This window comes from Carcharodon carcharias, chromosome 7 (genome assembly GCF_017639515.1).
Source record: "Carcharodon carcharias isolate sCarCar2 chromosome 7, sCarCar2.pri, whole genome shotgun sequence".
Classification (NCBI taxonomy): Eukaryota; Metazoa; Chordata; class Chondrichthyes; order Lamniformes; family Lamnidae; genus Carcharodon; species Carcharodon carcharias.
Window position 1 is genome coordinate 4,807,917 of NC_054473.1, and position 25,370 is coordinate 4,833,286.

Below are 25,370 nucleotides of genomic sequence, written 5' to 3' on the forward strand. Positions count from 1 at the left end.
GGACCATAACCAACGTTCCCACCAAATCCAGACAAAGGTTGTTTCCGGAAAGCTGTTTTCCGCACACTTTGGAAAACTTACAGCTAGAGCAGAAACTGGGGTCAATAGGCACTGACAAGTAGCTGCCATGCATTTCAGAGGTTGTTAAGGTCTGGGCAAAGGCAGTACACCTCAAAACACTGCGATGCCCGGTGGGCACCGCGGGGACTGGGGCGTTTTGTTGACCCCTTTAATCACATTTTGATTTAAAGTTTGTAAGTTTCCTTTAAACTTTGTTCTTAGTTTTACAACTGACCTGAATTAGGGGCTGTGCCTGATTTATCCCAATTTTGTTAATTTGGTTTTATTGGTTTTAACTCAAAAGAGTTACACCTTCCTAGGGGGCTTGGCCTAAATAGCCAAGTGGTTATGGTACTGGGTTTGTAACCCCAAGATCAAGAGTTCAAATCTCACAATAGCAAACTGTGATGACTCCAATATCATTGGGCTTGGCCTAAATAGCCAAGTGGTTATGGTAGTGGGCTTGTAACCCCAAGATCAAGAGTTCAAAACACTGCGATGGTGAGAGGTCATATCCAAACAAAATAAGCATCTTCACAATGAAATGTATGGATTGACGAAACTAACCCTCAATGTAAAATAAGTCAACTCTTCAATAAAAGCAGGAGACAATTGGATCTTCCGACCTCTGGATTACTGGAGACTGGACATAGCCTCCAACATACGCTACGGGACCCCTCGGAAGTCTCAATGCGCTGACTCAGAGAATTGGCCGTTTATCCGATGGACAATTCCCCTGCTAGCTGGGATCCTCCGAAAAAGTCTCCAACTCTGAGTTAGAGTCACAGACTTCAGATGGTTCTGACTTACCCAGGAAACGTTAGGCAGAAAAATCCTTATCCAACTCCTGGGTAGCTATACAACTGACCCCCGACTACCCCCTTGACCTTGCTTCCCCCCCCATCCCTGACTCGATCTGACCTGACTAGCAGCCACCACCATACAACCTCCCACCGTTGAACCCCCACCCCACCGACCCAGCCTAAACTAGTATCTCAGTCATCAGTCGGGACTGCGTTAAGTGAGTTTCGCAGGATCCTCCATCGGAAGATCAGCCAGAAAAATCAGAAGAAGGTAAGAAGAACAATGCTCAAGTATTTAAGCAACTGAAGAGGCAGCATGCATCTTACACAGGAATGGGCAGGAACATTGGATGAATAGGAAAAATGTTACCATCTTTCTGCTATGTTAATCATTCCTCATTTAAAGAAAGTCAGCTTGGAGTTTCCTACAGGTGATTAGATCACAGAAATCCTTTCACAGCATTCTGAGCTTACTGCCCAGACACTGGACAAAGAGCTCAACAGCAAAAGCTCTTCAGCGTCCAGACATAGCTACTGGATCAGTAAGAAAGAACCAAAGGGGCAAGAGAGCTTAGTCTCCCTGCAGCAAATGTCACCTTTCACCAGCACAGCAGACTTCAGGTTCACAGGATGTTTTAGATGGCATTGTTCTAACAAACTTGTGTAAGCAGCAGGATTTTAAAAATGCACTTATATAGCAATAGTTAATGTATAAACTTGTAAACTACCAATGCACTAGTTTAGATGAAAATTAAATATTCAGAATAAAATTGCCTTTGCAAAACATTAGATATAATTAAGATTGGGCCATAATTTCCATGTGGTGGCAATCACAGTCGGATTGCCATTTTGCTCCTATTCACTTACACTAAAATATACATCCAACTCGGGCTGATTGAGACCAGCGCAGTGTAGCTGTCCAGGAATCCTCTCTGCCAAGTGCGGAGAGTCAGACAAAAGGAAACCACACCCTCTTTTTACAGCACTAACTGCCAGAAAGCAGGTAAGTATAAAGGTCCAGTCACAGAGGCGGGCAGAGTTGGTGGTCGGGTAGTCAAGAGGGTAGTCATGGGGAGTGTCTGAGAGGATAGTCGGGTGGGGGGGGCTGCAGGAGGGTAGTCTCGTGGGGTGGTCGGGTGTTGGTACTAATGTTACCCAGGAGTTAGAAGTGGTTTTAGTTCTTCTAACTTTTTCTGCATAACTACTCTTATAAGGCAGTTGGAGCCATCTGAAATCTGTGATTTAAATTAAAGTAAGAGCCACTGCAGGGTAATTTCCCAATGCAAGTTTGAACTTCCCAGGCGATTGCCATGCAATCCTTACCTGGGGTACCTCCAGGGCATGATGCCCCAGAAATCGGAAGTTATAGGCCAATGTGTCAGTTACACTTCCCTAATGGTCTAAATAACTAATGTCAGTGCCCAGTGTGGTCCTGGCATACATAGAACAGAGGCAGCCCCATGTTCAATGTTAAGTCTGTAGCAAGCTTAAGCATCAACTGAGGAGCTACAATTGGAATTTGTGTCCTTGGAAAGAAGCCAAAAATCAGCCTTGGCATTCACTGATCCCTGCTAAAAAGCCTGTATGTTTGGATAAAAACAAAAAACTGTGGATGCTGGAAATCCAAAACAAAAACAGAATTACCTGGAAAAACTCAGGTCAGGCAGCATCGGCGGAGAAGAAAAGAATCGAAGCTTCGAGTCCTCGACGACTCTTTCCTTCTCCGCAGATGCTGCCAGACCTGCTGAGTTTTTCCAGGTGATTCTGTTTTTGTTCTGTGTGTTTGGATGTTGGATAAATGGTAGAATGGGACTTGGCTCTCTATACCACTGAATAGGTTGTTAATCAAGGAAATGGTTATCAGGAAGGAGTGAACAGGTTGGGGCTCTTCATTTTAGAAAAGTGAAGGCTGAGGCAGTTGATTTCTTGAGGTCTTTAAAATTATGTAAGGGTTTGACTGGGGAGATGTAGAGAAGATGCTTCCACTTGGGGGAGACACCAAAGCTGAGGACCATAAATATAGGACCACTTGGGTTGAATCGCCTGCTTCTGTTCTGTACGTTTTTTGTATCATGATCTAAGAGAAAAAATATGGCAAAAATGGAAATGTTTTAATTCTAGATTTCTGCACATATTTAAAAATTTGCAACAACCCATTACCTTCAACCTTTTCCTCAGCAGGCTCCTCCTTTGTCTGATCTGTCTTCTCCACAGGTGAGCTAGATAGTACTGTGGTGTCTTCAAGTGGTCTTTCCACTGGCAGCGTTTCTCCAGTTATTTGTTCAACAGGGTCCGCTTGCTTCCCAACAGATCTTCCAACAGAGTTCTCAGTTAGAGGAGAATTTTGAGCCAGAGGTTTCCCCACTGCTGCTTCAGCATCCCCAAGCCTGTCTTCAACAGGTTCCCGAGTCTCAACCTCTGCTGCACTCACTATCTGTTCCATAGGAACACTTACACTTGCTGAAGCCTTTGCCACAGCTTCACAGAGTAACCCAGCTGTTACAGCATTGATATTCTGGTTCTTGGGCAGCTGTTTCTCTTTCTCGGTCACTTCCATCTTTTAGAAAGAAAGTAAAAGCGTTAGTGTCAAAGGCAATTTAATTGGTGCTTCACTCAACACCATTATAGGCCAGTTCTTCACCAGATCAGTCCAGATGAAGAAGCGTTGGCATATCTGATCTCTTGTTTCCTGATTGTCAATCCAACTACCATCTTCCACAACAACATGCATTTAAATTCCTTTCAACATAGCAAAACATCACAAGTCACTGCAAAGTGGTCTAGTTGGACAAACATTGAGTAGAATTAAAAGGTGTGACCAGAGGTAGAATTGAGGGGGGTATTGGAGGAGGACAGAGAGATGAAGAGGCAGAGAGGCCTTCCCATTCCAGAAACAGCTGTTCCTTAAAGGAATCAAGTTTATTGAACTCAACTATCCATCCTGGTAAAACGGTCCACATACTGTTTACCTTACCTTCTGTGCAAAATAAATACTTTACTTTTGAACTAAACCTGCCTGATCCTGTGCTCTCTTATCCTGGTGTATCTCTGAGCACTGTGCTGCTTTATGACTCTATGCTGCTTGGTATCTTACATAACTCACTTATGACCTATTAGACACATCACTCCTGAAGGTTAAAAAGTTCCTGTTCATCCATTCTTTCCTCCAAGCTCTTCTCTCTGACAACATGCAGCCTCATGTTTCCTTCTGAAATATCTCTAGGACCTGGAGAGCCTCTTTATATTGTGGTAACTGGGACTTAACCAGTACTTCAGGTCCACCCTGGCCAGGGTCCTGTACAGTTTCATCATAGCCTCCAGGAATCCGAACTGATCTGGGTTCACCACCCGCTCTCCTATCTGCTTTATTTATTAGCAACTCACTGTTTAGACAAGCTGAGTGACAACACAACTAACACCTCTTGTCTTCTTTCAACATCTTATTTGGACATGTTCTGTCCTGGCCTTTGAGAACACTACCTCCTAATTTTAGTTCCAATATACAGTCTTCATGAATTTCATTCATCTCATCGCTCAAACCACAAATCTGAAAGAGAGCCAATGAGGCCATAGTTTGACTGGCTCTGGTGCTGGACCAGCAACTAAGAGGCCATGAGTTCAGATCTCATTATAAGTTGTGAGACTGAATCAATAAAATCTGGCCATTTGTGGCTTGTACCAGGAAAAGCAGCCACGTTTCGAGTCTGTATGACTCTTCGTCAGAGCTCTGAAAGGTCATACGGACTCAAAACATTAACTCTGTTCCTCTCTCCACAAATGCTGCCATGCTTGCCGAGTTTTTCCAGCATTTTCTGTTTTTATTCCATCTATTTTTGGTTCGATAAAAAGAGCTACTTTTAAAAAAGATAAAATACCTCAATCAGAAAATGAAAACAAAGATGACTGAACATTAATTGAGCTGGTGTGATGTACAAAACAACCGTAACTACTGAGTGAGGCGAAGCAGGAAATAAAAACCAAGTTTGTTGTGCTGTTGCCATGGCTGTGACTTTATGAACATCCCACAGGGTCAGGTGTGTCTGCTGGAAGCAGTGTCATCATTAGCAGGCTGGCTTATTTAGCCATCAGCTTCCTCCAGCTTACAAAGTGACAACTGATAGACAATGAATGTTCTGCTGTCCCATAAATGCAACAAATACTCTATCAACTCAATGATTTAATTAAGCAGATCAAGGACTAATCTCTTCTTTTGAGTACCATCCTATTAAAAATAAAAACAGTGTTAACTTTATAGAACACCTCCGAAACAGAATTTTTCAGAATTGTTTTCCAAGTCCACATCTAACACTCTGGAGGTCAGGCACCCAATCCCACCCAGACTCTGTGCTTTTAGTGGTAAACCTTGGTTTTCTAGTGCATAACTCTTAACATTACATAGTACAGCCTATTCAGCCTAATGAGTCAATGCCAGTGTTGATGCGCTACATTAGCTTCCTCCCACCCTATCAGCATAACCTTCTATTCCTTTGACCCTCATATGTTTATCCAGCTTCCCCTTAAATGTACATATACTATTCACCACAGCCACTCCCTGTCTAGCAAGTTCCACATTCTCACCACACTCTGGGTGCAGAATTTTCTCTTAAATTTCTTATTCAATTTATGTCATATTTATGAGCACCAGTTTTGGACTGCCCTGCAAATGAGAACATCTCTATGTTCTCAATGTTCTGAGCAAACACCATCATCAGGATCTCTATTCAAACAGGACTTCACAAACTCCAACACTGACATTAACTATCGATTCTCAGGATTTGGGTGACATTGGCAAGATCTCATTTGTAATTTTTATTTGCTCAGCGAAAGTGATGATGGAGGAGATGGTGGTGTATGAAAATGTGGCTGGGCTAGTAATGCAACGGCCCAGGCTAATACCATAGCTGCTTGTGGAATCTAAATTCAATTGATTAATAAAACTGGAATTGAAAGCTCCCTTCAGTAATGGTGCCATGAAATTATACAGATTATTGTAAAAACCCACCTGGTTCATAATGACCTTTAGGGAAGGCCTTACCTGGTCTGGCCTACAAGTAGCACCAGACCCACAGCAATATGGTTGACCCTTAGCTGCCCTCTGGAATGCCCTAGCAAGCCACTTAATTAAAGGACATTTAGAGATGGGCAACAAATGCTGGCCTTGCCAGCAACTCCCAGATTAGACGAGAGTAAAAAAAAGGCCACCTCCTTAACTACCAGTCTTTATAGCAATGCTACTCCTATTTGGACAGGAGCTGAGCGAACTAATTAAAATCTGCCAATACTTCCATGTGCCAGATTGCTCAGATCATTTGTGCTTCTAAAGTTCTCTGGTTATATTACTGAACCATACAGCAGAAAATGTTCTAGACCCAGTTACAACAATGTGCCGCCAGCAGAATGCTTGATATGGTCCAGCCAGATCTACAGTTTCTTTTTGTTAAACTCTGAGAAGCTTGAAGACATTGTCCGCAGCTTCAACCACAATCCTTGCCAGTGGTCCCAGCCAGTGCCTTGGGTTAAATCCAATTTTTTGCTGTCCCATATCTGCTACATCACAAAGACTGTCTTTTTTTTAAACCTCTAACATAGCCCGCCTCCAACTCAGATCATCTGAACCTGCATCCAGACTTGACTATTTTCATTCCAATGCTCCCTGGTCAGTGCCCATCATTCCAAACATCAGCTCATCCTAAACTCTGCTCCATGTGTCCTAATTTATACTCACCATCATCCCTCTACTCGCTGACTTGCACTAGTTCCTGCTCCCACAATGTCGAAATTTAAATTTCACCCTCTTTTTTAAATTCCTCCATGGCCTAACCCTCCCCTCCATCCCTGCAACCTCTTTCATTCCTCCAAAACAAGCTACCGGTACATCCCACACTCCCTTTGCCCCATTATTGGCAATTTTGCCTCTAGCTATTTAGACACCAATCACTGGCTTTCCCTTCCTAAACCTCTACGCCTTCATCATCTTCCCCTCTTTAAAAATCACCTCTTTAACCAAGCTGCTTTGTCACCCCTTCGGGGTCCTCCTTTAGCTTAGTGACCAACTTCTTGTCAGATTGCACTTCTGTAAAGGGCCTTGGCACATTTTTCTATGTTAAAGGTGTGAGGTAGATGTAAGTTGTTGTTGTACTCTACTGCTATGGTGAAGAGGTTGAGCGTTTTTCCCCGATTTGTCAACAGCTGCCCTGAAGTGATTAGACATTTTGATTGCCAGGTTAATTAAAATCCCTAGATCTCTTTCAACTTGATCCACAGCTAATTTATCACATCTCAAGTACCTGTGGCACATTTTCTTCCTATGTGTATTGTATTTTCATTGAACTGCACGGGCTACTGTATGCCATTTTATGTATTTTCCAGCATAAGAAATTCAAACAAAATGGGACTAATTTTCAAAAGTTTACATTAAGTCCTTTTAAAAAAGCTTCTCAGGATGTGGATTATTACCCATCTCTAGTTGCAATGAGCTGTTGGTGATGGGACACCTTCTTGAACCACTGGCAATGGTTTTGACATAGTGGAGCATCTTGCCTGATCACTTCAGAGGGCAGTTAATAGTCAAATAGTTTGTTGTGGGACTGGGGTCACAAAGCTAGACCAGATAAGGACAGCAGTTACCTTCCCTAAAAGAATATTAGTAAACCATTTGAGACTTTAACCACAATCATGCGGCTTCATGGTCACTTTAACTGATCCAGAATTCAAAATTTTTCAATCAGCCTTAGTAGGATTTGGATACTCATTCTCCCAATTATTAGCCTAAATCTTTAGAGTACTAATTCACCAAAACAGTCCCCTACACTATCAGATTTGTATTCATGTATGAAAGGCATCCAACAGAGGGCGCTGGTAAGAAGTGACAAGCATTCTGAGAGAAGTCACCGCAGCCACCACGACTCAGGAGGGAATTGAGGAGGACCCACTGTCAAAGAACGGAATAGCACCAAACATTACATTGCTGTAGTGTTTCCATCCCTCCCTCCTCCTCAAACCTAAAAAAGAGAGGAAGAGGCAGTGCCTTCAGGAGTGCACCAGACCTGCGAGGGACACACTTTTGAAAGTGGATTTTAAAGAAAAAGCAGCTGACTGGTGAGTAAATCCTGGGAGCAGACTCGGAGGGAGGTGACGACCTCGGTGCAGAGTAACGGAAGCCAAAACTGAAAAAGTGACATCACAGGAAAGCTGTGATCTGATTGGTTGATAGGAAATCTGCACCAAATTTGAAAAAATAAAACACTGCAAAGCTAATTAATAAATTAATTATCTAAGCTGAGATGATTGGGCAGGTGATGTGCTGTAGCTGTATGATGTGGGAGCTGGCAGATCCCATTGCGAGCTGCAGTGACCACATCTGCAGCAGTTGTTGGTTGCTGGAGGAACTCCAGCTCAGAATTGATGAGCTGGAGTCTGAGCTCCGGACGCCGAGGCACATCCGGGTGGGGGAGAGTTACCTGGATGCTTTGTTTCAGGAGGCGGTCACACCAGGTAGATTAAGCACCTCAAGTTCGGTCAGTGGTCAGGGTCAGCAGGGTGTGACTGCAAGTGAGGTAGGTAGAGGGATCCTGTGTTCAGGAACAGAGGAGCCTCAGCTCTTTACCTTGTCCAACAGGTCCGAGATACTTGCTCCCTGTGTGGATGAGGAACAGAGCTGTAGGGAGGATGAGCCAGCTGACCACAGCACCATGGCACAGGAGGCCATTCAAGAGGGGGGAGCAAAAAGACAAGTGGTAGTTGTAGGGGGTTTTATCATTAGGGGAATTGATAGCTTCCTTTGTAAGCAGAATCGAGAGTCCCGCATGGAATGTTGCCTGCCCAGTGCCAGAGTGAGGGACATCTCTGACCGGCTTGAAAGGATATTGGAGAGGGAGGGGGAGGATCCAGTTGTTGTGGTCCACGTTGGAACAAATAACATAGGTAAGACTAGGAAAGAGGACTTGTTTGGGGATTATCAGGAAATAGGAACTAAATTAAAGAATAGTTCCTCAAAGGTTATAATCTCCGGATTACTACCTGAGCCACGTGCAAATGGGCATAGGGATGTGAGAATAAGGGAAGTAAACACGTGGCTAAAGGAGTGGTGCGGGAAAGAGGGGTTCCATTTTGTGGGACACTGGCATCGGTATTGGAACAGGAGGGATCTGTACCATTGGGATGGTGTCCACCTGAACCGATCTGAGACCAATGTTCTAGCGAAAAGGGTAATTAGGGTGGTTAACAGGACTTTAAACTAGAAAGTGGGGGTGAGGGAAGGGAAAAACTCTAAGAAGTATGACTAATGGGAAACAACTTAGAAGATGGGGGGGGGGGGTGTATTCAACTTCATGGAAAATTATGAAAAAACTGAAAAGAGAGCTAAGGAGAGGCTATTAAAGTCCCCAGAACACAAAATAGGACAGAGTATTTGGAAAGGGCTAGGAATCTAACTTCAAGCACATCAGATAAAGGGATGACAATGAGAAAGGGGATGGGAAATACAGGACTGAAGGTGTTGTATCTGAATGCACGCAGTATATGAAATAAGGTAAATGAGCTTGTGGCGCAGATTGAAATTGGCAGGTATGATGTGGTGGGCATCACGGAGACATGGCTGCAAGGGGATCAGGACCGGCAGCTAAATATCCAAGGATATACATCCTATCGAAAAGATAGGCAGGTTGGCAGAGGGGGTGGGGTTGCTTTGTTAGTAAGCAATTAAATTAAATCGATAGCAAGAAATGACGTAGGGTCAGATGATGTAGAATCTGAGAGAGTAGAGTTGAGGAACCACAAAGGTAGAAAAACCCATAATGTGAGTTATATACAGGCCTCTGAGCAGTAGTCAGGATGTGGGGCACAAGATACACCAGGAGATAGAAAAGGTATGTAAGAAAGGCAAGGTTACAGTGATCATGGGGGATTTCAATATGCAGGTAGACTGGGAAAATCAGGTTGGTAGTGGATCCCAAGAAAAGGAATTTGTGGAATGTCTACGAGATGGCTTTTTGGAGCAGCTTGTGGTGGAGCCACTAGGGAACAGGCAATTCTAGATTTAGTGATGTGTAATGAGGCAGATTTGATAGGGGAGCTTAAGGTGAAGGAACCCTTAGGAGGAAGTAACCATTATATGATAGAATTTACCCTGTAATTGGAGAGGAAAAAGCTGGAATCAGATTTAACAGTACTACAGTTCAATAAAGGCAACTACAGAGGCATGAGGGAGGAGCTGGCCAGAATTGACTGGGAGATGAGCCTAGCAGGAAAGACAGTGGAACAGCAATGGCAGGAGTTTCTGGGAGTAATTTGGGAGACACAGCAAAAATTGATCCTTAGGAAGAAGCATACTAAAGGGAGGACGAGGCAACCATGGCTGACAAGGTAAGTCAGGGACAGCATAAAAGCTAAAGAGAAAGCATACAATGCGGCAAAGAGGAGTGTGAAACCAGGGGACTGGGAAGCCTACAAAGACCAACAGAGGACAACTAAAAAAGAAATAAGGAGGGAGAAGATTAAATATGAGGGTAAACTAGCCAGTAATATAAAAGAAGATTGCAAGAGGGTTTTTTTAGTATATATAAAGGGTAAGAGAGAGGCAAAAGTGGACATTGGGCCACTGGAAAATGACGCTGGAGAAGTAGTAGTGGGGAACAAAGAAATGGCGGAGGAACTGAATAGGTACTTTGCGTCAGTCTTCATGGTGGAAGACACGAGTAACATCCCCAAAGTTCAAGAGAGTCAGAGAGTCGGTGGGGGGGGTGGGCAGAGGTGAGTATGGTGGCCATTACCAAGGAGAAGGTGCTAGGAAAACTGAAAGGTCTGAAGGTGGATAAATCACCTGGACCAGATGGATTACACCCCAGAGTTCTGAAGGAGATAGCTGAAGAGATAGTGGAGGCGTTAGTGGTGATCTTACAAGAATCACTGGAGTCAGGGAGAGTCCCAGAGGACTGGAAAATCGCTAATGTAACCCCCCTGTTTAAGAAGGGAGTGAGGCAAAAGGCGGGAAATTACAGGCCGATTAGCCTGACCTCGGTCGTTGGTAAGATTTGAGAGTCCATTTTTACGAATGAGATTTGAGAATACTTGGAAGTGCATGGTAAAATAGGGCAAAGTCAGCATAGTTTCATCAAGTCATGCCTGACAAATCTGTTAGAATTCTTTTGAGGAGGTAACGAGTGGGTTAGACAAAGGAGAGCCAATGGATGTTATCTGCTTGGACTTCCAGAAGGCCTTTGACAAGGTGCCGCACAGGAGGCTGCTCAGTAAGATAAGAGCCCATGGTGTTAGAGGCAAGGTACTAGCATGGATAGAAGACTGGCTGTCTGGCAGGAGGCAGAGAGTGGGGATAAGGGGGTCCTTCTCAGGATGGCAGCTGATGACTAGTGGAGTTCTGCAGGGGTCAGTGTTGGGACCACAACTTTTCACTTTATACATTAATGATCTAGATGAAGGAACTGAGGACATTCTGACTAAGTTTGCAGATGATACAAAGATAGGTGGAGGGACATATAGTATTGAGGAAGTGGGGAGGCTGGATTTGGACAGGTTAGGAGAATGGGCAAAGAAGTGACAGATGGAATACAACATGGGGAAGTGTGAGGTCATGCACTTTGGTAGGAAGAATAGAGGCATAGACTATTTTCTAAATGGGGAGAGAATTCAGAAATCTGGAGTGCAAAGGGAGTCCTAGTCCAGGATTCTCTTAAGGTTAACTTGCAAGTTGAGTCGGTAGTTAGGAAGGCAAATGCAATGTTGGCATTTATTTCAAGAGGACTAGAATATAAAAGCAGGGATGTGCTGTTGAGGCTTTATAAGGCTCTGGTCAGACCACATTTAGAATATTGTGAGCAACTTTGGGCTCCGTATCTCAGGAAGGATGTGCTGGCCCTGGAGAGGGTCCAGAGGAGGTTCACGAGAACGATCCCAGGAATGAAAGGCCTTACCTATGAGGAACATTTGAGGACTCTGGGTCTATACTCGATGGAGTTTAGAAGGATGAGGGGGGATCTGATTGAAACTTACAGAATACTGAAAGGCCTGGACAGAGTGGACTTGGGGAAGATGTTTCCATTAGTAGGAGAGACTAGGACCCGAGGGCACAGCCTCAGAGTAAAGGGAAGATCTTTTAGAACAGAGATGAGGAGAAACTTCTTTAGCCAGAGAGTGGTGAATCTATGGAACTCATTGCCACAGAAGGCTGTGGAGGCCAGGTCATTGAGTCTATTTAAGACCGAGATAGATAAGTTCTTGATTGGTAAGGGGATCAAAGGTTACGGGGAGAAGGCGGGAGAATGGGGTTGAGAAACTTATCAGCCATGATTGAATGGCGGAGCAGACTCGATGGGCCGAATGGCCTAATTTCTGCTCCTATGTCTTATGGTTCACTTCCAATAAATTAAATTTGTTAAACTGCAGCATAAAACATCAACAGTCATGGACAACGTACCTCAGCTTTCTCAGCTGATGTTTGAACAGTGTTTGTCGTACCACTTTTATGCTCCATGTGCCAGTCTCCCTGGGGGCCTCGACCGTTCCTCTTCACTTTACTCTCAACCGCGGGTTCAGATCGGCCTCCGTCAGCATCACTGATACTCAGTTCACTCGCAGGGCTTTTCGGGCGTGCTGCAGACCTTGTGTCCTGCTCAAGAGAAGCAGTATCCGCTCCTTCTGGGGATTTCACAAAGACAGTTTGAGTTGCAACTGGCTCAGGGACGACTGGAGTGTTGTCCGGATCCTTGCACTGGATGGTGCGTTTTACACCGGGTTCAGGTGGTGATTCGGTGTTTCCTAACACCTTCACATTGATCGGACGTTTAACCCCGCGCTCAGCTTTCGTTTTCTTCTTCTCGGTGCTGTCGGATGATTCTCCTAGTTTCACCTCTTCTGCGAGATCTTCGCTGAACAAAATCTTCTCTTTCCCAGTGTCCCTGGGCAGAATCAAGACAGTCTGTTCTTTACCTTTCTTCTGCAAAAGCAATCAGAGAAGTCAATATAAAACATGTATTTGCCAAAAATATTTTAAAGAATCAGAATCTTCCTGCATAACAGGGGGCCAATCAGACAATCGTGCCTCTTTGAAAGAGCTATTCAATTAGCCTCACTACCCTAAAAACAGAAAATACTGGAAAAACTCCGCTGGTCTAGTAGCATCTGTGGGCTGTTCTGAAGAATCATCATACAGACTTGAAATATTAACTTCATTTCTCTCTCCTCAGATGCTGCCAGACCTGCTGAGTTTTTCCATCATCCGTTTTTATTTCAGATTTCCAGCATCTGCAGTATTTTAGTCTCACGGCTCTGATCTTCCCTATTGTCCGGCAAACTTTTCCTTTATATGTACTTATCCAATTCTCTTTTGAAAGTTACCATTGCATCAGCTTCCACCGCCCTTTCAGATAGTGCCTTCCTGAGCATAACTCGTTTTACAAAAACCCCACCTCATTTCGCCTCTGCTACATCAGTCAGTTATTACAGCATGCCAACTGCGACAGATATCTCCATGCAATTGCTTAAATAATGGTTGGCTCTCACTGTCAGGTGCAGGGAATAGGGGACAGCTCACATACGTGGATAAAGCTGTTTGGGAGATAGAGAAGGCTGGATAGGAGGGACATTTTTGGATTGGAAGACCTTGACAATTGGTATCGGTCATCTCACAATTCTTCTTCTATTTAACTTCCACTTACTCCTACATGAAGCACCTTGAGACATTTTATAATTGCTTGTAATAGCTGCATAACTTGGTTCAGTTAAATAAACTGGCGCACAAATTAATTGTAAAATTTCCATCACTGGCGCAAATGCATTTAGTAGATGCAAGTAAATTGTTTCTCCTGGTTGGGAAATCTAGAACCAGGGGACACAATTTCTAAATAAGGGGGAAGCCACTTAGGACTTGAGATGAGGAGAAACTTCTTTACTCAGAGTTGTGAATCTTTGGAATTCTCTACCTTAGAGGACTGTGGAAGGTCAGTCATTGAGTATGTTTAAGGTAGAGATTGATAGATTTCTGATTAACAATAATGTAAAGGGTTATGGGGATAGTGTGGGTAAAAGGCATTGAAGGGTTCAATTAGCCATAATCGTATTGAATGGAGAAGCAGGCTCGATGGGCTGAATGGCCTTCTCCTGTTCCTAAATGAAGAGGCCAATTTTCTACTGGTTAAAAATAGCTTGCCCAGACAGCATAATCAGCAACGCAATGTCCACCAAATCATACAGAACAGGAAGGATCAAAGTTTGTCGATTCAGCTCATCTCATCCAGGTCACTGATCATCAATGGTGCTCCTGTACTCCTATGCTGGGGTTGGGGAGGGTGGTGGAGGTGGTGGGAGGGACAAGGGGGATGAATAAAGTTGGAAACAGTAAACAGAAAGGATTACCATTCCTAATTACTCATCAGTAAGTCATGTTGGCTTAAATCACCACATCAGTCGGTGTCAGATGCCAACAATGTCTGGGCTCACGGCCATGTGGTACTGAGGGTAGCCAGGGACTCCATCTGAGAATCATACGGAACTAAGGGAGACCATTTGGTCCATTGTGGTCAATCATGCTGGCTCTTTTGAAAGAGCTATCCAATTAATTTCACTACTCCTGAGCTTTCCCCATAGCCCTGCAAATTTTCTCCTTTACTAGCTTTTATCAGATTCCCTTTTGAAAGTTCCTATTCCTTCTGTTTTTAACCAACCCGGCAATGCATTCCAGATCGGTGAGTATAGAAATAGGAGGTTAGCCCAGATGAATGCATGGCTGGAGAGATGCTGCAGGAGGGACGGCTTTAGATTTCTGGGACATTGGGACCATTTCCGGGGGCGGTGGGACCTGTACAAGGCAGGCGGGTTGCATCTGAACCGGAATAGGACCAACATCCTTGCGGGGAGGTTTGCTAGTGCTGTTGGGGAGGGTTGAAACTAACTTGGCAGGGAGATGGGATCCTGAGAGGAGGTTCAGCAAGGGGAGATGCACAGCCAAAATTAGAAGAGCGAGCAAGTGAGTCTGGAAGGCATAGAAATTATAGGTCATTTAAGGCACAAGGGAGATTGAGGGGAGCATGATAGAGGTGTATAAAATTATGATGGGTATAGACAGAGTAGACAGGAAGGAACTTTACCCATTGGTGGAGGGATCAATAGCCAGGGGGCATAGATTTAAATTAATGGGCAGGAGGTTTAAAGGGGATGCGAGGAAGAATGTTTTCACCCAGAGGGTGATGGGAATCTGGAGCTCACTGCCTGAAAGGGTGGTAGAGGCAGAAACCCTCATCACATTGAAGAAGCGTTTGGATGTGCACTTGCGATGCCATGGCATACAAGGCCTAGTGCTGGAAAATAGGATTAGAATAGTTAGGTACTTGTTTGACCAGCACAGACTCGATGGGCCGAAGGGTCTTTTTCTGTGCTGTGGACCTCTATGACCATCCTAATTATTTTTTAATTTATTCATTCTTGGGATGTGAGCATCACTGGCAAGGCCAGCGCTTATTGCTTTCCCCTAAACACCCTTGAGAAATTGTAGTAAAAGAAGTCATTCCTCTAGTTCTCCCATGTTTGTACATACTGTTAGCCTGCAGAAGTGGTTTGTTTGGTTGTTGCCAACATTGGGTACTGCAGAAGGAGCAATGGTCATTGCAAGAAGTTTGAAGTCAGGCTCATACTAATGAAGGTACTGTTCTTTCTCCATGCTTGCTGAGTGAGAGAACACATTCTGCAACCTACATACATTTGTAAACAGTTTCACTCTTACTGAAGTAGATGCCTCCATTAATCTGACTTGCCCATTGGCACGACAGTGACAGAGTAACAAAACTTGAGATCACATGCAACACTGGCTGTAACATGTTGATTCCAATGCATATCAGGAGCCTAGCAACGACTGAGGCTAACATTATACATAAGAAATGAACAGGAAATCATTTGATTGATGCTACAAATCTTTTGAAAGCTGATATTGTCCATTAATATTCTGTGTGCTAATCGGTGGCACAGTTTCTCTCATGACTGACTGGCTATTTCAAGCCAGAAATTTGAGCATGAAAGAAGGTCACCAACTATATACCGCAGTGAACATGTGCCCTTTTGTACAGGAAAACAAAATTCCAAAACATATAAATGGGAATGTATACATAATCCTCCATTATCCTGTCATCACTCCTATTCTCCACCCCATCACAAACCTGATCTTTCCCTTCACCACACCCTCATCACTCCATCACAGATAAAAGCAAAAAACTGCGGATGCTGGAAATCCAAAACAAAAACAAAAATACCTGGAAAAACTCAGCAGGTCTGGCAGCATCTGCGGAGAGGTACACAGTTAACGTTTTCAAGTCCGTATGACTCTTCATCAGAACTAAGTAAAAATAGAAGAGAGGTGAAATATAAGCTGGTTTAAGGCGGGGGGGGGGGCACAGGAGGAGCTGGATAGAGGGCCAGTGATAGGTGGAGATAACCAAAAGATGTCACAGACAAAAGGACAAAGAGGTGTTGAAGGTGGTGATATTATCTAAGGAATGTGCTAATTAAGGCTAATTAAGTCCTTTCTACCCTTAAATAGCACATTCCTTAGATAATATCACCACCTTCAACACCTCTTTGTCCTTTTGTCTGTGATATCTTTTGGTTATCTCCATCTATCACTGGCCTTCTATCCAGCTCTACTTGTCCCAACCCCACCCCCTTAAACCAGCTTATATTTCACCTCTCTTCTATTTTTACTTAGTTCTGTTGAAGAGTCATTTGGACTCGAAACGTTAACTGTGTTCCTCTCCGCAGATGCTGCCAGACCTGCTGAGTTTTTCCAGGTATTTTTGTTCTCACCACGCCATCATTTTTCTTGTCTATAAATTTTCCTTAAAATCTGTTAAATTTTTAAACTTCTTCCAGTTCCCATCAAAGGTCATTGACCTGAAACTCTATCGTTGTTTCTCTCTCCACAGATGATATCTGAACCAGAGTGTCTGCATATTTCCATTTTATTAAAGCGGGCTTAAAGTAAGCACATGGAAATACACTGTGCCACCAAGTCCATGTGGGTGGAAAGGACAATGTGATAACTCACTGTACCACCCAGGCCCAAAGGAAAATGTGATATCCAGCCCCAGAGCGTGAAACAACAGTGAAGTTATACTGTAACATCCAGTGTGCATGGACAGTATGATAACCCACTACATGAGCCAACTCCAGGGTGTGAAAGGACAATGTGACACTGTACCACACAGTTAGTGTGTGTGAAAGAACGTGATAATACATGGTAACCTCCAGTACCAGGGTGTGCAGCATGGACTGTGTGATAACTCACTTTACCACCCAGCTCCTGAGTGTAAAAGGGCAGTGAAAGATTAACAGAGGTCTGGTAACTGAGTTAGAATTTCTTTGCTCTAAAATGTGGTCAGCAGAACTGGAGGCTGGCCAGCTAGATCCTGCTCAGGCAAGTGCTAACAATTACCATTTTTGAACTGGTGCTCAGAGCTGACCATAGGTGCAGCCAAATACCTCATAACTAAGTGTTAATTTGCCACAATTCACCCTGCAGTAGTAATGGATATGGAACTACTGAAGCATTTTTTTAAACTTGCATTAGTTTGCTGCCTCAGTCATTCTATTGTGAAAGACTAAGACCTCATGGAATCACAGAGTGCAAAAGAGTCCCTTTGGCCCATCGAGTCTGCACCAACACGTGAGAAACACCTGACCTACCTACCTAATCCCATTTACTAGCACTTGGCCCATAGCCTTGAATGTTATGATGTGCCAAGTGCTCATCAAGGTACTTTTTAAAGGATGTGAGGGCCTCCACCACCCTCCCAGGCAGCGCATTCCAGACCGTCACCACCCTCTGGGTAAAAAGGTTTTTCCTCACATCCCCCCTAAACCTCCTGCCCCTCACCTTGAACTTATGCCCTCTTGTGACTGGCCCTTTAACTAAGGGGAACATGTACACCTTGATCAGGTCGCCCTTCCAACAAAAACAACCCAAGTCTATCCAACCTCTCTTTATAACTTAAATGTTTCATCCCAGGCAACATCCTGGTGAATCTCCTCTGCACCCTCTCCAGTGCAATCACATCCTTCCTATAATGTGGCGACCAGAACTGCACACACTACTCCAGCTGTGGCCTCACCAAGGTTCTATACAACTCCAACATGACCTCCCTACTTTTGTAATCTATGCCTCGATTGATAAAGGCAAGTCCAATATGCCTTTTTCACCACCCCACTAACATGCCCCTCCACCTTCAGAGATCTCTGACCTATATATAGATAGATAGATAGATATATTCATTGCTATTTCTAATTTAAAAACTGAGCAAAGATCCTTAGAATGACTGAAAATATGTCTGTGACCCCTGAACAAAAGCCACCTGACAGTTTAAAGAAAACTCATACCTCATTATCTCTGAAGAACCACTAATGATCTCCATAGGACTGTACAACCCAACTTCCAAGACAGCTATGCAAAGGCCATCTGCATTTAATCACCCAGGCTGGCCAGAAGGAGACGGATCACCTGCTAAGACAAAGGCCCCTCAACTTTCCTTTCAATTCCAAATGGCTGAGACCATCAACAGCCTTCAGAACCCAGGCCAATGTACACACATCCTTTCTCAAAGGCCGGGTGGAGGTAGGAGGTCATGTGACATGGGCCACCGGCTTGTGAAGCAAATAATATTGCCTTCCTGAACTGCATAGCTGAGTCTACTGTTTGCAACATCTGACCAGCAGGCAACACCAAAGGAGCTCTGGCCCAGGTTGGACACTTGGCTCCATCTGCCCTGCTTTTGCTGGAAGTCTGTGCCATCGCCTATAAGACTAATTCATCTCTACATGCCTAGCTTATCTAATGAAGTCAACACCATCGGAAAAGTGAACTATCCAGCTTTGGTTTTCAACCCACCAACCTCCATGAAGGAATGCCTCATTAGATTTCAATGCTGGACTCTTGAATCGACGTGAAACAATATTTCTTTTCTCTATAGTCTCTGTACTGTAAATCTTTCTTTTCTTTATCCATCTCTTTACTATCTGAATATAAGGGGGACATGGTGAACCCTCTTTTGAGTTTTGTGTGCGTGCAAATAATCTAACCCTTTGAGTTCACCCAATTTCGAGTTTGCTGTGGAGGTAATAGGAAATTGGATTGCACCAAAACTGAGGGGTTCAGAAATATGCCACTGCTTATAAAGAGGGAAACAAAGCAAAACACCTTTCTGTTTAGGGACAGGTGGCAAGAGCAGAAATTAGTGCTGCTTAAATTAACAGCCTCCTGTTCGTATCATTATACTTTAACATTGCTGCAATGAAAGTACAACAAGTCTGTATAAGTCTGCAGAATAAAGTCACAATACACAGGGCAATGGGTTCCCAACTGCTGAACAGAGTTTCCATAAGATTACCCCAGTCCTCTTTCATTTCTAAAGCAGCCCCCAACATAGTTTCTCTTTAGTATCAAATTATAGTTCTTCCTTAACAATTCAGATTAACAAATAAAGTGCATTAACGATCTGAACTACTACAACTTTACCTATAGTCTTTCCAGCCATTCCGTTAACTCCTCAGCAAGATAGAGATCATCACCTAACAAGTAATAGCATTCTTTTAGCTTCCAACTTCACTCCCCATCACACTGCCTCTCCTCACTCTCAATTTAGCTAATATCACAATGAACAGTTCGCCTCTAAGCTTTGCCTTTGCTCAATTTAAACTCCAAATACACAGCCTTTCATTCCTTTCCTGTTCCTCCACTGTTTTCCAGCAGATGTCAGCCTTGACTCAGCAGTAGCACTCTTGTGATAAAAGCAAAAAACTGCAGATGCTGGAAATCGAAAACAAAAACAAAAATACCTCAAAATTCAGCAGGTCTGGCTTCATCTGTGGAAGGGAGCACAGTTAACGTTTCGAGTCCGCATGACTCTTAGTTCTGTGGAAGAGTCATGCGGACTCAAAACGTTAACTGTGCTCCCTTCCACAGATGCGGCCAGACCTGCTGAGTTTTTTTGCAGGTATTTTTGTTTTAGTAGCACTCTTGTCTCTGAATCAGAGGTTGTGGATTCAAAGAGATTTGAGTCCCATTATCCAGTTGGACACCCAGTGACAGTAGAGCAATTACCACACTGTCGGAGGTGTCCTCTTCTAAAGGCAATGATAAACCAAGGCCCTATCTTCCCTCTCAGGTTGACATGAGAGATCCTGCAGCATTATTTGAAGAGGAGCAGGAAGCGCTCGCCAGTGTGTTGGCTAATATTTATCAATATCAGCAAGACGGATTATCTAGTCATTTTTCTGAGGTTTGTGGGATTTTGCTGTGCAGAAATTAGCTGTCATGAAGCCAACATTACAACAGTGACAAAACAAAAACAGAATTACCTGGAAAAACTCAGCAGGTCTGGCAGCATTGGTGGATAAGAAAAGAGTTGACGTTTCGAGTCCTCATGACCCTTCGACAGAACTTGAGTTCTGTCGAAGGGTCATGAGGACTCGAAACGTCAACTCTTTTCTTCTCCGCCGATGCTGCCAGACCTGCTGAGTTTTTCCAGGTAATTCTGTTTTTGTTTTGGATTTCCAGCATCCGCAGTTTTTTTGTTTTAATTACAACAGTGACTGCACTTCAAAAAGGCTATGGGACATCCAATGTCGTGATAGGTCCTAATTGAAGGCAAGTCTGTCCTTCAAGTCAATATTTGCCTCGTCATCTCCCACGCTAATCCATTCTCTCACAGGACCTTGAAATTTCTCAGCTTGCAGCCTTCCCTTTCTTCTAAACCCATCAAGCTTTTAAAAGCAAAGTTTAATGTCACCCAACCACTTCATCCTGGTGTACTTCATTTTCTCCCTCTTGAGCCCGGGTGATGTCTTCAACCATGTATCTCATCCATGTTCTCATGTTAGAAACAAGATCAATTATAACGTTGGTGATTACTGTACCATGAGGGATGGCCATGTGTGCAGAGGAATCTTCTTTGTCATGATGAGTTGGAGAAAGTTTCCCTTTTCCTTGTACTGCAATTTGCTGCATGAACTCTCAATCTCTTCATGGAACTGACAACTCCACTGGCGTCCATCTACATTACAGAGGGGGTGGGGGGGGGGGGTGGAGAAGAGAGAGAGAGAAAAGAAATGTAACATTTAAAAAAAAACACGAGAAGTGCACAGGTATTCCCACAATTTTGGCCATTTAACTATAATTAATACAACATCAAATTATATAAACAAAAACAGAATGTATGATTTTAAAATAGGTATTGAATTATGTGAGCCTCTTGCTCAATACTTCACCCGCTCCAACTCCCATCACCTCAAGGCTATGATTGGCCCTCACTCCATCTTCGCCGCCACAGGAAACTGAACAGGCTGGAGGAGCAGAGACAGGGAGAGTAATGGGCGGCGTAGTGGCTGGGGTGCGCTAGGAGACAGGTGACTACGCCGGAGTGGGATAGTGACTGAGAGCTTGGCCACAATAACATCTGAAACAGCCAGAAGCTTCCAGCTTTCATTGACTCCAGTGAATCAAGAGAGAATCCTTCAGGCCCACAATGTTTCAACCACCATCTTGAGGACCCGGAGGCAGGAATCACCCACCTGGTGATTACTGACCGGAGCGACACAGCACAGGCCAACAGCGAGACTGTGAGGCTGCCACTGTTCTTTGTGAATCCCAGGGAGAGGGGTTCTGTGGGAAAGAGAAGGGGACAGCAGGAGTGCATGTTTGTATGTCCTAGGCCCACACAAGGCTGGTCTCCGGTCGTCTCAGACACCTTGCCATTGGGCCAAGGCTGTGGTAGATGGTGTGTAATAGGCGCCCCACGTTAAAAGAACTCTCTCACAAGCATTTTCCACTCCCTTAAAATGAAGTTCGGGACCTGGAACGTAAGGACCCTCATGGACAAGCCCAACAGTGACAGGCCAGAACAGTGTACTGCTACCGTTGATCAGGAGCCCAGAGGTTTCGACACTGACGTCACCGCCCTAAGTGAGACCCAGCAGGCAGGGGTAGGCCAGCTCAAGGAACAAGGTGGCAGTTACGCTTTCTTCTGGAAAGACAAAGCAGTAGAAGATCGCCACCTCCACAGCATTGGCTTCGCCATTAAAAACAAACCAGCCGGCCATCTCAAAAACACCCCTTGCGGGTTAAACAAGCACCTCATGGCCCTTTGGATCACCCGAGCCCAGAACCAATGCGCTACAGGCCTCAATGCATATACCCCAAGACTGGATGTTAAAGACAAGCCCAAAGAGGTATTTCACTCCAGTCTTGCACAATCCCTGGCCCAAGTACTAGCAGGCGATAAGTTGATCCTCCTCAGTGACTTTGGGGAGATGGAAATGGTCAAGGGGGTAGAGAAATCCAACACTAATGGTACCTTCCTCCTGGCAAAATGCCTAGAACACGGCCTTGTCATCCAGCACCTTGTTACATCAGAGACACAAGTACAAGTACAAGGCCTCATGGCAAAATCCTTGTTCCAAGCACTGGCACCAGCCCGACTCTACGAGTGAGAGACCACAAGGACTTGCGTACCACCCGCACCATGACAGGAGATGACGACTGCTGGACGGACTACCACCTAATTCACTCTGTCATCAATATCAACGTAGCCCCAAAGCAGCAACAGCAACAATGCCGCAGGAAAATCAACACTGAGGCACTCATGGATCCTGATACGCAGAGAGCCTGCAGCACCCTGGTCTGCCCTCAAGGCCTCCATAATCAGCACCTGCAAAGAGATACTTGGTCATTCGACCAGGAAACATCAAGACTGGACCAGGAAGCGCCAAGACTGACTTGATGAGAATGACCAGGAGACCCAGGAGCTGATAAACCGCAAGCACAAGCCATTCCCGAACCTGAAACAGCAACCCAACTAGGAGAGCAAGAAAGCAGCTTTACAGAAGGCTGAAATCCAGCGAAAAACCAGAGAACTAAAAAACAGAGATGGTGGGTGGAGAATGCGCAGGAGTTCCAACAGTTAGCCGGCAACCATGACGTGTGAGGTTTCTTTAGCGCTGTCAAGACCACCTACAGCTCAAACACCGAAGGCCCTACTCCACTGCTGGCCAAGAACGGAGAGATGCACATCAAGCACATCAACGCCCACTGGAAAGAGCACTTCAATGGTCATCTTAATAGAGGCTCTGTCTTCAATGCGAGTGTTCTCAACTCCATCCAGCAGCATGCTACCCACCACCATCTCAGCACAACCCCAACCTGGCACGAGGTAAAAAAGGCCATTCAACAGTTAAAGAGCATCAGAAGTAGATGGAATCCTGTTGAAGAACCAAAGCACAGCAGAGAAGTACTATTGGTGCAAATACACGGCCTCATCTCCCTTATCTGGAAGGAGGAGAGCATGCCAGGAGATCTCAGACACCATAATCATGATCATCTTCAAGAAAGGTGACAAGTCTGACTGCAGTTATTATAGAGGAATCTCCCTGTTGTGAGCCACAGGGAAGGTTATCGCATGAATCGTCCTCAATCGCCTGCTCCCTGTTGCTGAAGAGCTCCTCCTAGAGTCATAATGTCCATTGTGCCCCTTAGTGGGCAGAATCCACATGACCTTCACCACTCAACAACTGCAAGAGAAATGCAAGGAACAGCACCAACCCTCGTACATGGCCACCATTGACATCACAAAAGCCTTCGACATTGAATCACAAAAGGATTATAGAGCATCCTCATCCGTTTCAGCTGCCCCCAGAAGTTTGTCACCATCCTCTGCCTGCTCCATGATGACATGCAAGCCGTGATCCTGACCAACAGATCCACCACAGACCCAATCCACGTCCAAACTGGGGTCAAGCAAGGCTGTCTCTTCACACAGCAATGCTCCAGCTCACCCTTAACAAGCTCCCCACTGGAGTGGGGCTAAAGTACAAAACAAACAGGATCCTGTTCAACCTTCGCTGCCTGCAGGCCAGATCCCAGGATGTCTCATCCTCTGTCACTGAACCGCGGCATGCAGGCTATGCTTGCGTCTGCGCACACTCGGAGGCTGAGCTCCAAGTTATTGGCAATACCTTCACAAAGGCGTATGAGAGCATGGGCCTTACGCTGAACATTCATAAGACAAAAGTCCTCTACCAATCTGCCCCCGCCCGGTTATCAAAATCCACGATGAGGCCTTGGACAACATGGACCATTTTCCACACCACGGGAGCCGACTGTCAACAAGGGCAGACATCGACGAAGAGGTTCAGCACCGCCTTTAATATGTCAGCACAGCCTTCGGCTGCCCGAGGAAGGAGTGTTTGAAGACCAGGGCTTCAAACCCGGCACCAAGCTCATGGTTTAGAGAGCAGTAGTGATACCTGCCCTCCTAAATGGCTTAGAGGCATGGACTATGTACAGCAGGCACCTCAAAACTCTAAAGTACTACCAGCGCTGCCTCTGCAAGATCCTGCAAATCCAATGGCAGGATAGGTGCACCAAAGTCGGTGTCCTCACTCAGGCCAACGTCTTCAGCATCAAAGCATTGACCATGCTTGGTCAGTTCCGCTGGGCGGGCCACATCGTCCGCATCCCATACACGAGACTCCTGGGACAAGCACTCTACTTGGAACTTAGGCACGGCATGTGGGCCCCAGGAGGGCAGTGGAAACGCTTCAGGACAACCTCAAAGCCTCCTTGAAAAACTGCAACATCCCAACCAACATTTGGGAATCCTTGGCCCAAGGCCGTCCGAAGTGGAAGGAAAGCATCCGGGAAGGAGCTGAAAACCTCAGGTCTCATCGCCAAGGGCTAGCTGACACCAAGCGTCAAAAGGGAATGGAGCGGGTGGCAACCTGGATACTCCAACTACCCGTTCTTCCTGCCACCACTTGCCCCACCTGTGAGAGAGTCTGTGGGTCACACAGTGGACTCTTGAGTCACCTGAGAACACATTTTTAGTGTGGGAGCAAGTCAGCCTCAACCCCGAGTGTCATTAAAAAGTGCTAGAACAAACCTCAGGACATCACTTGAACCACAATTAGAATATTATATTAAATAATAATTAAATATTTTATGTAGCATGTGCATGGGAGCTTCTGTCGATACTCAGATCAACAATATTTATCTGAAAAAAAATCAGAGGTCACTGCTTTAGTTCCAATACATATCTCTCACACACAATGGTGGAATTTGATTGCCAAAACATCAGTTAAAACCCAAGAAACCAGACGATTAAAACAGAGTTTGACTTGTGCAGTCAACATAATGTTTTCTCACAATCCACAATATGATGAGGCTACTGATGAGCATAACAACTAAAATAGCACAGGCAAGAAACAACTTATACAGAGCAACAATGAGACACATCATCTAACAGGATCGTGGCTTGGTAGTTCAAACAGTGCAAGAATTGAATTTTGCCACTGACTATATTTATTTAAATTCAACAAAATGCTCATTCGTATTGTGAAGTGGTGCAGCATGATATTGTTTTATCACAATATTGTACTTATTAATGATCTAGATAGAGGGGTTGGGCACAATCAGCAAATTTGCAGTTGACTTATAGATGGGTAGCAACTGGACAAGTGGAA

At 44.7% G+C, this 25,370-nt stretch overlaps 1 protein-coding gene across 7 annotated transcripts in view; it reads right to left on the reverse strand.

Annotated features, from left to right (window-relative positions):
* usp19 (ubiquitin specific peptidase 19) overlaps positions 1-25,370 on the reverse strand; it is a 138,393-nt gene that overhangs the window by 72,650 nt on the left and 40,373 nt on the right. For all 7 annotated transcript variants that reach the window (XR_005943625.1, XM_041192579.1, XM_041192578.1 and 4 more), the window contains 3 exons: positions 20,772-20,908; positions 12,295-12,813; positions 3,024-3,420 (listed from right to left, as the gene is read on the reverse strand). Coding sequence is in view for 6 of the 7 variants with exons in the window: in XM_041192579.1 (XP_041048513.1) it covers positions 3,024-3,420; positions 12,295-12,813; positions 20,772-20,908 (1,053 nt within the window). In the remaining variant the exon portion in view is untranslated. The remainder of the gene's footprint in view (positions 1-3,023; positions 3,421-12,294; positions 12,814-20,771; positions 20,909-25,370) is intronic.